The sequence below is a fragment of the Colletotrichum higginsianum genome, chromosome 2 (assembly GCF_001672515.1).
Source record: "Colletotrichum higginsianum IMI 349063 chromosome 2, whole genome shotgun sequence".
In the NCBI taxonomy this organism is placed as follows: domain Eukaryota; kingdom Fungi; phylum Ascomycota; class Sordariomycetes; order Glomerellales; family Glomerellaceae; genus Colletotrichum; species Colletotrichum higginsianum.
Window position 1 is genome coordinate 2,415,209 of NC_030955.1, and position 13,648 is coordinate 2,428,856.

At 61.4% G+C, this 13,648-nt stretch overlaps 3 protein-coding genes across 3 annotated transcripts in view; 1 reads left to right on the forward strand and 2 right to left on the reverse strand.

Moving 5' to 3' along the window:
* CH63R_02472 (Peptide synthetase) overlaps positions 1–4,931 on the forward strand; it is a gene marked incomplete at both ends in the record, with an annotated part of 28,546 nt that extends 23,615 nt beyond the window's left edge. Inside the window, 2 exons of the mRNA XM_018297447.1 lie at positions 5–1,274; positions 1,359–4,931. Of these exons, the coding sequence (XP_018162263.1) occupies positions 5–1,274; positions 1,359–4,931 (4,843 nt within the window). The remainder of the gene's footprint in view (positions 1–4; positions 1,275–1,358) is intronic.
* A 4,909-nt stretch (positions 4,932–9,840) lies between these two features.
* On the reverse strand, positions 9,841–10,150 carry CH63R_02473 (uncharacterized protein; the record flags this gene model as incomplete). The annotated part of the gene is made up of 2 exons (XM_018297448.1): positions 9,841–10,097; positions 10,129–10,150. 2 exons carry the CDS (start codon positions 10,148–10,150, stop codon positions 9,841–9,843), a joined length of 279 nt encoding a protein of 92 aa, XP_018162264.1.
* A 2,223-nt stretch (positions 10,151–12,373) lies between these two features.
* CH63R_02474 (uncharacterized protein) lies at positions 12,374–13,453 on the reverse strand (the record flags this gene model as incomplete). Its single annotated transcript, XM_018297449.1, has 4 exons — positions 12,374–12,532; positions 12,659–12,840; positions 12,894–13,224; positions 13,262–13,453. 4 exons carry the CDS (start codon positions 13,451–13,453, stop codon positions 12,374–12,376), a joined length of 864 nt encoding a protein of 287 aa, XP_018162265.1.
* Between the last annotated feature and the right edge of the window lie 195 nt (positions 13,454–13,648).

Here is a 13,648-nt window from a genome sequence, read left to right on the forward strand (position 1 = left end):
CAAGCCCGAGGCCACGTTGGCAGACTTTCCCCGGCGCCTTCAAGTCATACGGCGACGTCCAGCGGTTCCAACAGTCCATCATGCCGCGTTTGGGGGTCCCTCGCCACCACGTCCTCCTCGAGGACATCGAGGACATCTTCCCATGCACAGCCATGCAAGAGGGCATCCTCATCAGCCAAGCAAAGGCGCCGGAGACGTACAGGCTCCGCGCCGAGTTCGTCGCCCGGCGGCCGGGCCGTGCCGGCGGCGAGCGCCTCGACGTTGCCGAGCTTGCCAGCAGCTGGAGAGCCGTGGTCCGTCGACACGCGCTGCTCCGCGCGGTTCTCGTCGAGGACTTCCCTGGAAGCGACCGGGTCATGCACGTCGTCTTGCGAGACGCCGAGCCCGGCTTCACCGTCTATGACCGCCCGCGACCCGAAGGGCATCACGACGACGACTCCAAGGCCGTCGTCGTCGGCTACTCCAAAGACGGCCTCCAGCATCACCTCTCGGTTTACCCGGCGGCCGCCGCCGACGGTGGGGACGGGGCGCTTCTGCTCGTCCTGGAAGTCAACCACGCCATCATCGACGGCTTCTCGACGGGGATCCTCCTGAGAGACCTCGCCTCCGCCTTTGACGGCCGCCTCGACCCCGTCCCCGCCGCTTCGTTCCGCAACTTCGTCTCGTACGTGGACCGGCAGTCCCCCGACGAGGACCGCGAGTTCTGGACACGTCGTCTTTCCGGCGTCGAGCCCTGCATCTTTCCCTCGCTTCTCGGCGGCTACGGCGGTGGCAACGGTGTCAACGGTGGCAACGGTCAATCTCACGCCGTGGGGAACGTCAAAGTGCGCGTCCCGGGGCTCGACACGGAACGGATCAGGGCGTTCTGCACAGAGCAGGAGGTCACCCCGGCGGCCCTGGTCCAAACGGCGTGGGCACTCGTCCTCGGCCACTACACCGGCTCGAGCACCCCTTGCTTCGGCATTCTCTCGTCGGGCCGCGACATGGACGTCGCCGACGTCGACGACATCTTCGGGCCGCTCATCGGCATGGTCACTTGCACGGTGGATCTCGGTACCAACGCCGTGCTGGAGACGGTGAGGGCCGTCCAGGCGGACTACCTCGGCAGCCTGCCTCACCAGGCCTTCCCGCTCGCCCACCTGCATCGGTCACTCGGCCTGGGCACCTCGCCTCTCTTTAATACTGGCCTGTCTTTCCAGAAGGGCGGGGACGCGGACAACAGTGGATCTCCCGGCCTTGTTCTGGATTATGTTGACGGACAAGATGCTTCCGAGGTGAGTTGGTCACGATCCACGCATGCTTTTATATATACATATATCTGCTTGAATTCTTAGACAGTATCCCTAACAATCTCGCAGTACGACATCTCTATCCGCGCCGTCGACACCCCCTCGGCCCTCAGGATCGAGCTGGACTGCCGTTCCACCTGTCTGGGACAAGCCCAGGCGGAACACGTCGCCCGGTGCCTGGGTTCGGCCCTGGCCGGCATCCTGCAAGACCCCCGTGCGACGACCCACGAGGTGAACCTCCTGAGCAGCGCCGACAAGGACCTGATCCAAGGCTGGAACCGCGTCGTCCCCCGACCCGTCGATCGTTGTCTGCACGACCTGGTATCGGAACACGCACGCTCCCGCCCAGACGCCCCCGCCGTGTGCGCGTGGGACGGCGACCTCACCTACGGCCAGCTCGAGGCCGAAGCCTCTCGGTTCTCGCATCGTCTGCGGCGCGCCGGCGTCGTCGGGCTCGGCGCCATGGTGCCCCTCTGCTTCGAGAAGTCGAAATGGGCCGTCGTCGCCATGCTCGCCGTCTTGAAGGCCGGCGCCGCCTTCGTCCCCCTGGATCCGTCTCAGGCCCCGGACAGGCGCGAGCGGGTGCTCGTCCGGACTCGGGCGCGGGTCGTGCTCGTCTCGGCGCGATACTCGAATCTCGACGTCGGGGCCGGCCGTCGGGTCGTCGTCGTCGACGGTGACAACAACGACGACGACGACGACGATGAGCCTCTTCCAGAACATGACGAGCCTGGCATGGCGCCACAAGCCCCCAGCTCGACTGCGTACGTCCTCTTCACTTCCGGCAGCACGGGACAGCCCAAGGGGGTCGTCGTGTCGCACCGGGCCATCAGCAGCAGCTGCTACCACCACGGGCTTCGCATGGGCCACGGGCCCGAAACCCGCACGCTCCAGTTCGCCGCCTACACCTTTGATGCCTCCTGCTACGACATCTTCACGACGCTCGTCTGGGGCGGCGTGGTGGCCACCCCCTCCGAGGACCAGAGGCTCGGCCGACTCAGCGAGGCGATGGACGAGATGAAGGTCAACACGGCCGCCTTGACGGCCTCGGTGTCGAGGCTGATCGAGCCGAGCCGGGTGCCGTCGTTCCACACGCTGACGTTGGCCGGCGAGGCGCCCCTGATGACGGACTTTACCAGATGGAGCCACCTCCCCCGGGTCATGAACTGCTTCGGCCCCACGGAAACCGCCATCGTGTCGACCATCTACGACCTCGACTTCTCCAGGCCCGACGCCAGCTGCATCGGAACCGGGGCCGGCGCGGTGACGTGGGTGGCAGACCCGGGAGACCACCAGAAGCTCGCGGCCGTCGGGGCCGTCGGCGAGCTCCTCGTCGAGGGGCCCATCCTGGCGCAGGGCTACCTGGACGACCCCGAGAGGACCGCCGCCGCGTTCGTCGAGGACCCGGCGTGGCTGCTGGAGGCCGGCCGGCGCGGTACGGTCTACAAGACGGGAGACCTCGTGAGGTACCACCCGGACGGCACGCTCGCGTACCTCGGCCGCAAGGACACGCAGATCAAGATCCGCGGGCAGAGGGTCGAGGTGGGGGAGACGGAGCACCACCTCCGCGAGTGTCTCCCGCAGATGCGCCAGGTCGCCGCAGAAGTCATCGTGCCTGAGGGGGGCGCCCCGATGCTGGCGGCCTTTGTGGTGCCCGATCCCGGCGCGGGTGAGGCAGACGGCGAAGGCGAAGGCGAAGGCGAAGGCGAAGGCGAAGGCGTCGTCACGGTCTGCGAGATATCCACGGCGGCGGCCGACGACCTCGCCCGACGCCTGCCGGCCTACATGGTCCCGTCGGTCTATTTCAGACTCGACAGGATCCCCACCAACGCCTCGTTCAAGACGGACCGCAAGAAGCTGCGGGGTATCGGCGCCTCCTTTTCCGCTCGGCGGCTGGCCGACCTCCGCCGTCGTGCGGCCCGGGGAGACCGACGCGCGCCGTCCAACGACGTCGAGCGCGAGCTGCAGAGACTCTGGGCCGCGACTCTCGAGGTCGACGAGGCCTCCTCCGTCGGGGTCGATGACGATTTCTTCCGCCTGGGCGGCGATTCGCTGAGCGTCATGAGGCTCGTCGGCGAAGCCCACAAGTCCGGCATCGCGCTCTCCGTCGCCGACGTGTTCAAGAATCCCACCATTGCCGGTCTCGGGTCCCTATCGAATGTCAGACAACTCAACCCTTCGGCTACGCCGACGAAGCCTGCCCGTTTCTCCCTCGTCGACCGGCCCATCGTCGACCGGATCCGTGACCATCTGCACGAAACCCGCGGCGTTGCCGGCGACGCCGTCGAGGATATCATGCCCGTCACCCTCTTCCAGCAGGAAGTGCTCGATCGCGCCGCACGCATCCCGGAGCAGACGTTCAACTACTTCTTTCTCGACCTCGGGACCAAGGTGGACGTTGACGCTCTCCGACGAGGCTGCCAGCTACTCACACGCCATATGCCCATCCTCCGGACTCTGTTCATCCCGCTGAACGGGGTTCACTGGCAAGTGGTCCTGGCACGGCTTGACGATACCCTCCTGTTCGACACCGTCGACGTGGGCGGCGACATCGACAGCGCCTCCCGAGAGCAGTCTGCCAGATCAACACAGCGCGGCCTCGAGCCCGACGGCGGCGGCGGCGGCGACTACTACTTCGCGCCCTTTACGTCCTTTACGCTCCTCCGCCACGCTTCGGGCGCGAACCGCCTCATGGTCCGCCTGTCCCACGCGCAATACGACGGCGTCTGCTTCCCGTCCATCGTCGCCTCTCTGATCGACGCCTACCGGGACCGCCCACTGGCCCCCCTTGTCGACTTCTCCGTCTACCTCGCCCACGCCCGCCAACAGGAAGCACGCTCCATCGCGTACTGGCGCCGCGTCCTCGACGGCTCGAGTCCCACCGGCCTAGGGCGCGCTCTCCGGCCCGGAGCGTCGTCGCCAAGCACGAAACCATCCAGGGTCGAGGCCAGCCGTGTCATCCCCGCGCCCCGGCTCCCCGCCGGGCTGACGCTGGCCACGCTCCTCACCTCGTCCTGGGCCGCCATCCTCGCGCGCCTGACAGGCAGCCGAGAGGTCGTCTTCGGCCGTGTCGTGGCGGGCCGCAACGCCGGCATCCCGGGCGTGCAGGACGTCATGGGGCCCTGCGTCAACACCGTCCCCGTCAGGGTGTCCGTCCCGACGTCACCTTTGCCAGACGGCACCGTGACCACGGCGGAGAGCTACCTCCGAGGGGTCCAAGACCAACACGTCGCGATGGGCGAGGCGGACTCCCTCGGCCTCGCGGACATCATCCGGCACTGCACGACCTGGAGGACCCCGGGCCCGGCGGCGGCGGCCCTGGACTCGGTGGTGGAGCACTCGAGCCTCGACACGCGTCCGGCCTTGGACCTCGATGACGGAGGGGGGAGGGTGCACTGGTTCGAGCCGGACGCCGTGCCCGAGAGGCTGGTGGTGACGTCCGCGCTCGGCGGGGGGGAGGAGGAGGAGGAGGAGGGGAGGGGGACGACGCTGACGGTGAGAGTCGCCGGTGCCAGCGACCTTCTCTCGCGGGAGGCGGCCGAGGCGGTGGTGGCGCGGTTGGCGGAGGTCATGGAGGGCGTCGCCGGGCATCCTCGCCGGCCGCTCTCTGATGTGCTTGGTCCGTCGAGTGTCTTCTGGTGAGGAGTGTGACCTGGTGTTTTTATTTCCCCTTGCTCTTCTTCCTCTTCTTGTCCTGTACTGGTGGTAATGATATCACGGGGGTTACGGAACGGCCATTGGTGTTTATTATTTTCAACAATTTAATTTATTTTCATATTCTTGTTTGGGTACCGATTGGGGGGCATTTCACGGGTTGCAAGTCGTTGTTGTTTGCAATGGTCTCGTTCTACAGAGGATGGTTATCACGAATGAATCCCCTTACTTTTGCGCGTTTGATTGAGCCAAGACCTCGCTCGGCGTACAGTCGAGAGAGAGAGAGAGAGAGAGATGATTGTGACGTTTTGGTGTGTGAGATATCGATCCGCGAGTCAGGCGGCGGCGGCCACGAGGCAATCAGACTTTCCATCTGCTTCAGCTCGTTCAAATCAAAAAAAACCCGGAGTTCGCGAAGGGGTGGCGTGGCGGCTCTGCCCCAGAGTCCCATCCATCGTCCATCCATCCAGAGTGCCATATCAGTCCAATGAACATCATCCAATTTGATATGACAAAACGGTAAACCTTGCCGCCCGCCTGAACCATCAGACAGACGTTCAACCGGATTAGAGTTTGGGTCATCATTTCGTTTCAAAGGTCGTGCCCAACGGCGGCGCCGATTCAAACCATAAAATGGTGATAAAAACAAGCTCGGTTTGGGTTGCGATAGGCACGACGCGATCAGCAAGAAGCACAAACCACCTTGCCAGGCCTTCCCAGGGCAGGGCACCGGGGGAAATGCCGTTTGCTTTCCGTCCATACACCCCCCCCTTCCGATTGACTGGGAGGTGCTGGTCCCTCGATACGATGTATGTCTACGATGTAGGCGGCTGCAGTTGCTCCTCGAGGCCAGCCGCATCACTCCCCGATCCCCAGAGACGGCACCCCGGACGGCAGGGGGCGAGGGGGGGAGAGCGCCATGAACAGCGCCGACGTCATGTTTTGCTTATCACGAACGACTACAAAACCACGACGACGCAAGAACTGGCGATCGCGGAGCCCATAAACTGTCGTCAATGGCCCAGAGGGGGGGGACTCCCGAGTCAGTGAGACCGCGGCCGGAGGACGGACGTGGGACGCAGGGAGTCGGAACTGGCAGGGCGGCGGTTGTTTGTCCATCTCGATTACTGTCGATGGGGGGGGGAGATCCCGTGTCAGCCTTCCTAGAGCGGTAAAAGGAGCAGCGCTTTGGGATACGTCATGGCGGTCGAACAGAGGGAAAGGGAAGGGGAAAAAGATGCGACGAAACATGGAGATCTGCTCGCTGGATGCTCCCTCGACGCTTTGCTCTCCCGGCCGGCGCGACCGGTGTCGGGGGGGAATGCGCCAGCCAGCCAGCCAGTCAGCCAGTGGGGTGCACCGGTTCGTTGGAGGTGGTTTCACGTCTCCGCGGGGAAGTTTTCTTGGAGTCAGTCAAGTCTTTGGACTCTTCTTGGGCGCGCTCCCGTCACCCACTCACTCACACACACACACGCCGCATTCCTTCCCTTTTCCCGCGCGGGCGATCATGAATATCCCCCTTGGACATCACGGATCGACGGCGAACCACAACCGTTTTTGCACTGACGTGCAGCGGTTGGAAACGAACGTATTGGTGGTGGTGGTGGTGGTGGTGATGATGGTCGTCGTTGTTGTCGTTGTGAATCGTGATGGCCGTCTTGGACTTGCCAGCCTCCTTTGGGCATCGTCTCCTGTCTCTCAATTCCCCCATCCGGAGCCTCTTCCGGGAGACATTGAAGTGAGGATGAACGGCCGGCCATCCATGGACCGGCCACGATCCCATCCCTCACCCCCTTTGTACATCGTATGCGATAAGGCTTCAAACGCCCTGCCTATGGACGGGCGGCAGTAATCCCCCGGCCAGGGGTGGCGTGGCGTGGCATGCCATGGCATGGCCAAAAAGCAAGCAGAAACCGCCAGCTGGGCGATCCGTAGACGAGTGGACGTGTGGACGTGTGGACGTGTGGGTGGTCGTGTGGTGGATATGTCGGTATGTCACTAGGCGGTGAAGACCGAACTGGACAGAGGAGGGATGCCAGCCGGCCAGCGACGTCACATGCCGTCGGTCATAGCCCTGCAGCTGCAGACGCCAACGGGCGGTCGGCTGTCAGACAGCCCGCGCCGCGCTTTGCCAGACGCGGCACCTGGCAGACGACACACCCCTCCCTGTCACTGATGCCTGAGGCAATTATACATGACCGACAGGGAAGTGTGTGTCCAATCAGCAACCGGCGATAACGTCGCAAACAAACCGACCAATGGGGCGTCGAAGACCCTGCATCAATTGGTGCAAAGGGCAGGGGTCGCGAAGCATGGTACGCAGCATGGATGCTTGATACGGACAAGCGTGTCTGTGCTCTTTTCTTTCTTTTTTGGCGTGAGGAAGGAACAATGGGGCCTTATCTCGATTCCTCCTCCTCCCACAGAACAGAGACAGAGTACGTACTCCGTGCTCTGTGCTCTGTGCTCTGTGCTCTGTGCTCTGTGCTCTGTGCTCTGTGCTCTGTGCTCTGTGCTCTGTGCTCTGTGCTCGCTCTGTATTCTGTGCCCCGTAACTCTGTATAAGGTAGGTAGGTAGGTACGTACTCTGTTCTGATCTGAACTGGCCTTCCCAGGTTGACGATGTGGTGTCCCAGCAAAACGGGTTGTTGGTCGTTGATTTGCGTCGCCTTTTCTTCCGCTTCCCCTAAACCTAAACGAAGCAACGGAAGAAAAGGCCTCACATTTTCATCTCCCTTTTGAGATTTCCCGTCTGGCGGGGGGGCGCGAGAATCAATGACTGCCGATGCGACGTTCCTCCCCCTTCCCCTTCCCCTTCTCCCCCCAATCCCAAACTCACCGACAATCCCGCATCTGCACACCATTCCACCATCTCCGTCCCGGCCCCTCGGAACCGTGAACGATTAACCAACAAGATAAGTGAGTGAGTTGCAGCAGGCAGCGCCTATCGTTTTCCTCACCTGATTCTCTTATCGCTGAAACCAGCTTGTCCCCCCCCCAAACCAGCCAGCCAGCCAGCCAGCCAGCCCTTCCCGCTCGAGCCCCCCTTGCTTTTTCTCGCCCCGTCATGTCGAAATGAGGCTCGTTTTACCCGACCTACTTTGGACGGATACACCATGTCATGTCTCATTTGGCGTCCGATCCGGGGAAGACCACGTTCGCATGCGCGCTCAAATGATAAACCCGCCGTAGGGATGATGGCGGCGAGACAGCCGTCGTGGCGGCGTACGGGGGGATCCTGGACCACAGTGTTCGCCTGCCAACCACCCAAAGGAAGGGGGGTTCACTCTTGTTTTACCGTTGCAGTCGAAGATTCCCGTACCCACCGGCGGTCTCCTGCGAAATTGACAGGAAGAGGGGGAAAAAAGGAATAGAATAAGAAAGAAAAAAAAACGAGGAAAAAGAAGAAGAAAAAAAAACTTGCGTGCGGTTGCCGGCCGAGAACGAGAGGGAACGCTCGAGTTGGCAGTGAACCGACTCAGGCGCCCAATCATCTTACAGGGATAACAGAACAGGTACGGTACACCACGAGACCATGACGACCACGGCCACGACCACGACGGAAATGTCGGTGTCGGTTTGGGAAACTCAGTCGTCGTCTTCGTCGTCGTCGCCGTCGCCCACTCATCGGCCACATTCTGGTCTTTGTCGGCCCTGAGCGCATGTCTCACCGAGTTCGACCGCCACCCCTCGGCTCCGTCCACCATGCAACCCGTTACCGCGGTGTCTCCTTTGTGTTTCGCCTCCACGTCCGTCCCGACAATGCCATTGAGCCTCGGCCGGGCGTTGATGTCGAGAACAGGTCGAGTACCGAAAGCCCATTAGACGAGTGGAGTCGGCCGGCCATATTCCGGGGGGGGGCGAGGGACCCTTTGAGCCATGAGGCTTTCACAGGATTGAAAAGCGGAAGCCCCTTCTAACTGCGCGCTAAGGCGCAGGTAAAGTCCTAGCGCTCGGCGACAGCGGACGAACAGACTGTCGTCGCGAGGCTGTGGCGAAAGGGCCCCCGTCCGTCCGTCATCAAAATGCTGCGCAGCGGTTTTGCCCACTCGCTGGGATCCCCGCCACAGAGACGGAGTACCATGGCCGTTGAATCCACTGGGAACCCACAAGAGCCACGAGAACCACGAGAACCATTGCTCGGACGGGGGCCTTGGACCAAGCTATTTGCAAATGCCAAGTCAAGGCGACCCTCTATCCCCGTTCTCCAGGCTTCTGGACGTGTTCTGTAGCCGTGGGCCGTGGGAGCGCAAGTGGGCACCGGCGGCTCTCCTGCGTGAGGTTTTCTGGACCCTCCCCTTTCCTCAGTCCTGCTGCACCCTTTTCTCAATCCGGCCTATGCGTTTCTTCACGGCCTCGCTTCGCGTTAGGACTCTTGGATTGGAGAGGGGGGGGGGGTTTCCACTGCTCAACAGCTGCAGGCGGCAGAACATGAGCCAGCCATATGGTGGGAGGGGGGGTGTGTGTCGAACCCTCTCATCCCTCGACTCTGCTGCTCAGTTGTCAGTTGTCGTTAGTCGTTAGTCGTTAGGTTTTGGGAGCAGATCTCTTTCTCCTTCTCCCTCCCTCTCTGCAGGAATGGATGGAAATTGTCCGAAATCACTGAGCGTCACGACCTGCGTCATGTTCAGTGGTCAGACTGAAATGACTCGAGGACCCCGACTACCGGTTTGCCCCTGCGACAGTGCACTCACTACAGTAGTCTGACAGCTCCGAGGAGCCAACCAGTCCGTCCCCTACAATCGGTCCAAGCAAACGTGGACTCTCACTCGGCCGACACGCCAGATCGGCATCAATTGGCCACTGAGAGTACGAACGACGGCCGACTTTGACGTATAGATGGAGACGAACAGTGGCCCCCGACGACAGCCCGCCGACGGTGTGATGCGCGTGGCAGCTAGCGCAAGTCATTGCGGCACTTGTTCTTGTTCTTGTTGTCGTCGACGGCCAACTTCAATTTGTGGGCAAAGGGGGTCGCAGCGACATGGCAAAACCCCTCCGACGTTATTGCCATGTGGTTTTGCCGCGCAGCCTCCGTGCGCTTCGTAAACAGCAGTACGTACGGATCGGATACCGCGTGCGAACACGCCACGACGCTGTGCCACCAAACCCACAACCGTGATGGAGCATCAGCATAGAGCTGAGCGTCGGGGGCTGGAAGACAAGACGGAGCCCACGCACTTACCCACTGTCCAGACGACGGTCATTGCCAACCAGGTGAACAGCAACAAGAACAAGCAACAAGCAGCCCAGCCTTGACGTCGAACCGGGGGGGAGGGGGGGCTGGAGATCGGACATGGCAGACAGCGAGTCACGATTGGAAATGAGCAGCGTTCGTCTGGTCCAGTTGGGCCAGCGTGGCCCCCGTCCCATAGACTTGGAGGAGATGCTATTGAATCCCCACACAACAATGTGGAGAGGGACGCGATCCCGGCTGGAATTAGATGCCTCCAATACAGCAATCGAGCAATTAGATGGGCGGTGGGCGCGGTGGGCGCTCTTTTGCAGGAATCTTCTGCCCCTCTGCTCTGCAAACGAAGCTGTCCGTTGCATATGTGGGCGGTATCAAGCCGAGACGTGTAATACAGGCTGCACGGATGCAGGACGGGCTCCTCTTCTCTCGATCCCGGACGACTTACATGCAGCAAATCCCAGGCTGTCTGTCATCACCAAGATGGGGCACTCAGACCAGGAGTTCCGACGTTGCACAGAACGATTGGATCCCGCCTGTCGCGGCGCAGGCGCATGAGGAGGTATCCTGCAGGCTATGTGATGGGCCTTGGGCCATGGATGGGGGGGGTTCTATGGAGGCGCGCACACGCATCTACGCATCGAGAGGGGATGGACGGAGCGGGATCAGCTACCACTACCTTGATCGGAAAGAAAGAAAAAAAAGAAGAAAAAAGAGTGTCAGCCAGTGCCGTCCGTCCGGCGTCGACGGGGGAGAGGCCTCGAAAGGGGAAGACTCGACGGAAAAGAACACGACACGATACGACACAACACTTGTCATCAAAAAATCTTGAATAACAGATATCAGAGCCTCGCGCGAGACACCGCCAAATTACAAACCGAGGCCGGCAGGAGAACATGTCCGGAACAGACCACGACACACTACGCCAGGAACAGGCGGCTCAGCATTTCTCCTACGTACAAAGAATCAAGGTTGGAGGCGCTATTCCATGTCTGTCATGTCGGTGCGTTTCCACCCATCCCTGTCTGCCAGGACCCATGCCATGGAAGAAGTGGAGGATGCATCCCCGAATCCCGATATGCCTCTCTCACTCCCTCTTCCTCCCCCTCTCGACAGTGGGCGGCGGCGGCGGCGCGGCATGGTCGGTGCGCACCGCGTGGATGCGATACGAGCGGCAGCCGGCAATTTGCAACGCACACACACACACACACACACAGGACACGGCAGACAGAGAGTCCAGATCGGTCTCTGTCCGACGGGTCGCGTCCCCCTGGCCATCATTCTGGGCTGGCGGTGACGATGTGGATGGAGAGGGGAGGAGTTGTCGAGCATCTGATGGTAGTCGATCGTTCAGCAGCCCGGCCGGCACCTCAACAAGACGGTCGTCACAGTACACTACCTCCACCCGAGGAACACGGGCTGGGCCGTGTCGTGTCGACATTGCCGTCCAGTCGTCGTCCAGTCGTCGCCGCCGCCGCCGCCGCCGCCGTGACTACTGGCAACGATGAGACCGAGAGAGCCAAGGCGATATTGCGGTCTTTCTCCGGAGTGCAAAAAAAAAAAAAAAAAAAGCTGGAGAGTCTTGGATGGAGGGGAGTTCGCGCGCCAAGTCTAAGCTACTAAGGCGGGAGGACCTTCTGTCTCAAAGGTTGAACCCCGACAACCTACGATTATAATCCTCTCGCCCACCGCTAATTTGCGGCTACAGCCTCCTGGCGCTCCATACATGGATGGGTATCGTTGCTTTTTCCCCCTTCTGTTTTCCCGCCGCCCTTCTTTTTCTGCCCATGGTTTCGTCCCTCGGGGACCCTTTGGTCTTGGCCCGGCTGTCGCCGGCTAAGGAGTTGAGGGAACCTGGACCAAAGGCACCGTTGGCGGCCTGGTCCACGATCCTTACGAAACGAGAGCCCTTGGACACTAATCCTTAGGGGAAGGTACAGAGAAATAAGTCGCACCTTTGGGGTGGGTAGATAGGTGAGGGCATCCCTGGGGATGCGTATTAGCGGCGGCTCGACTACGGCAAGAAGAAGGAGGCAAGCCGCAAGGCCGCTTTGGAAAAGGGTAGCGGGACACGCGAGCAGGCAGCGGGCCCCGTTGTAAACACTTTGCTTGTGTCAGAGAAGGGGGGAGGTCCCCAGCGATCTTCATTCAACGACGTGGAACTAACTGAGTGAGTCCTTAGCGCGCCTGGGAGCCCAGGACCCCGACCACCGCCTTACTTACGTGGTTTTTGTTCATTTCAGGGTCCTTTTGCAAGAGCAGCGTCGGCCCTTGTTTCTAAACCGGGCAAGGCGAGAGGATAAACAAGAGACAAGACGAGACGAGACGAGAGACGAGACGATGGGCACGGAACATGAGCGAGAGGAGAGACAATGCGGGACGGGGGAGGAGGGGTTCGCTATCCAGTATGTAGCCACTGTGGGAACGCGCCTTCTTTCTTTCTCACTGACATATGTAGTACTTACACTATTCTTACACACATACAGGACGACGGGTACACTACTACAGTCTGTGGCCGACTGACAGTTGGGACGGCGGCTGGAGGGGGGGCTTGTTTTTGGCCCCCTTGGGCGTGGCCGGGGGATCGGGTCGTCCAAGTCGACGGTGCTGAGCTGAGTTGGGCAAGGGTTCGGACCTCTCGACGACCAACCACGAGCGCGGAAAGAAGACCGCCCAGCCTGCTGTACGAAGTAATAGTGTGCCTGCCTGTATCCGTACAGCAGCACACTATTTGTAGGTACTGTACGTAGCGTACGAACAGGCTGGAGGCTCGGGGAGGTGGAGATACTCGGTGCGCGGAATCTTGGGCTGGGTGGGAATGGAGATGGGCGATGGACTCTGGAGATGGGGGGGGGGGGGGGGGGGGGGGGGGGGGGGGTGAGGGGGGTGTGGACGGGGGATTCCTTGCAGGGCGAAAGGGCGGTCGCCGCCGCCTCCAGCATCATCGTGGCCGCCGCCGCCGCCTCCGTTCTCTCTCTCTCCCTCTCTCTCTCTCTCTTTTTCGCTGTAACCGCGCAGGGGGGGGGGGGGTTCGCGCCTCCGTTTGGGCTTCTCCGGACCGCGCTCCCAACCCCCAAAGATGCCCTGGAGCTGGCTCGGTTCGTTCCTAAGCCAACTACCTACATACATACCCAGCAACAACCTGGCCGTAACCTGTAATGGCTGGCGATGATCTGATAACCTGAGGAAGGTTTGGTCTATGGAGGGGGGGAGCTGGAGGTGTTGGTCCGGCGTGCGTAGCTGGTTTGGTTTGTTGCGTTCGACGTGAGGAGGATGGAGAGGAGGGGGTGTGTACGATGGTAGGTTGCGGCGAGTGCATCCCGAGGGACGGGGCCTGGGTCAGATTGCGACGGGAAAGCGACGACGAGTCTGGTTGGTGGTGAAGGGTTGGAGGAGGGACGCTGTAGACTGCTGCGGTGAGTGAGAGAAGAGGGTGAGTGAGGCACACCCACACAAGTGACACAACACACCCTCACTCACTCTCACTCTCACTACTCACTCTCCCTCTCACTCT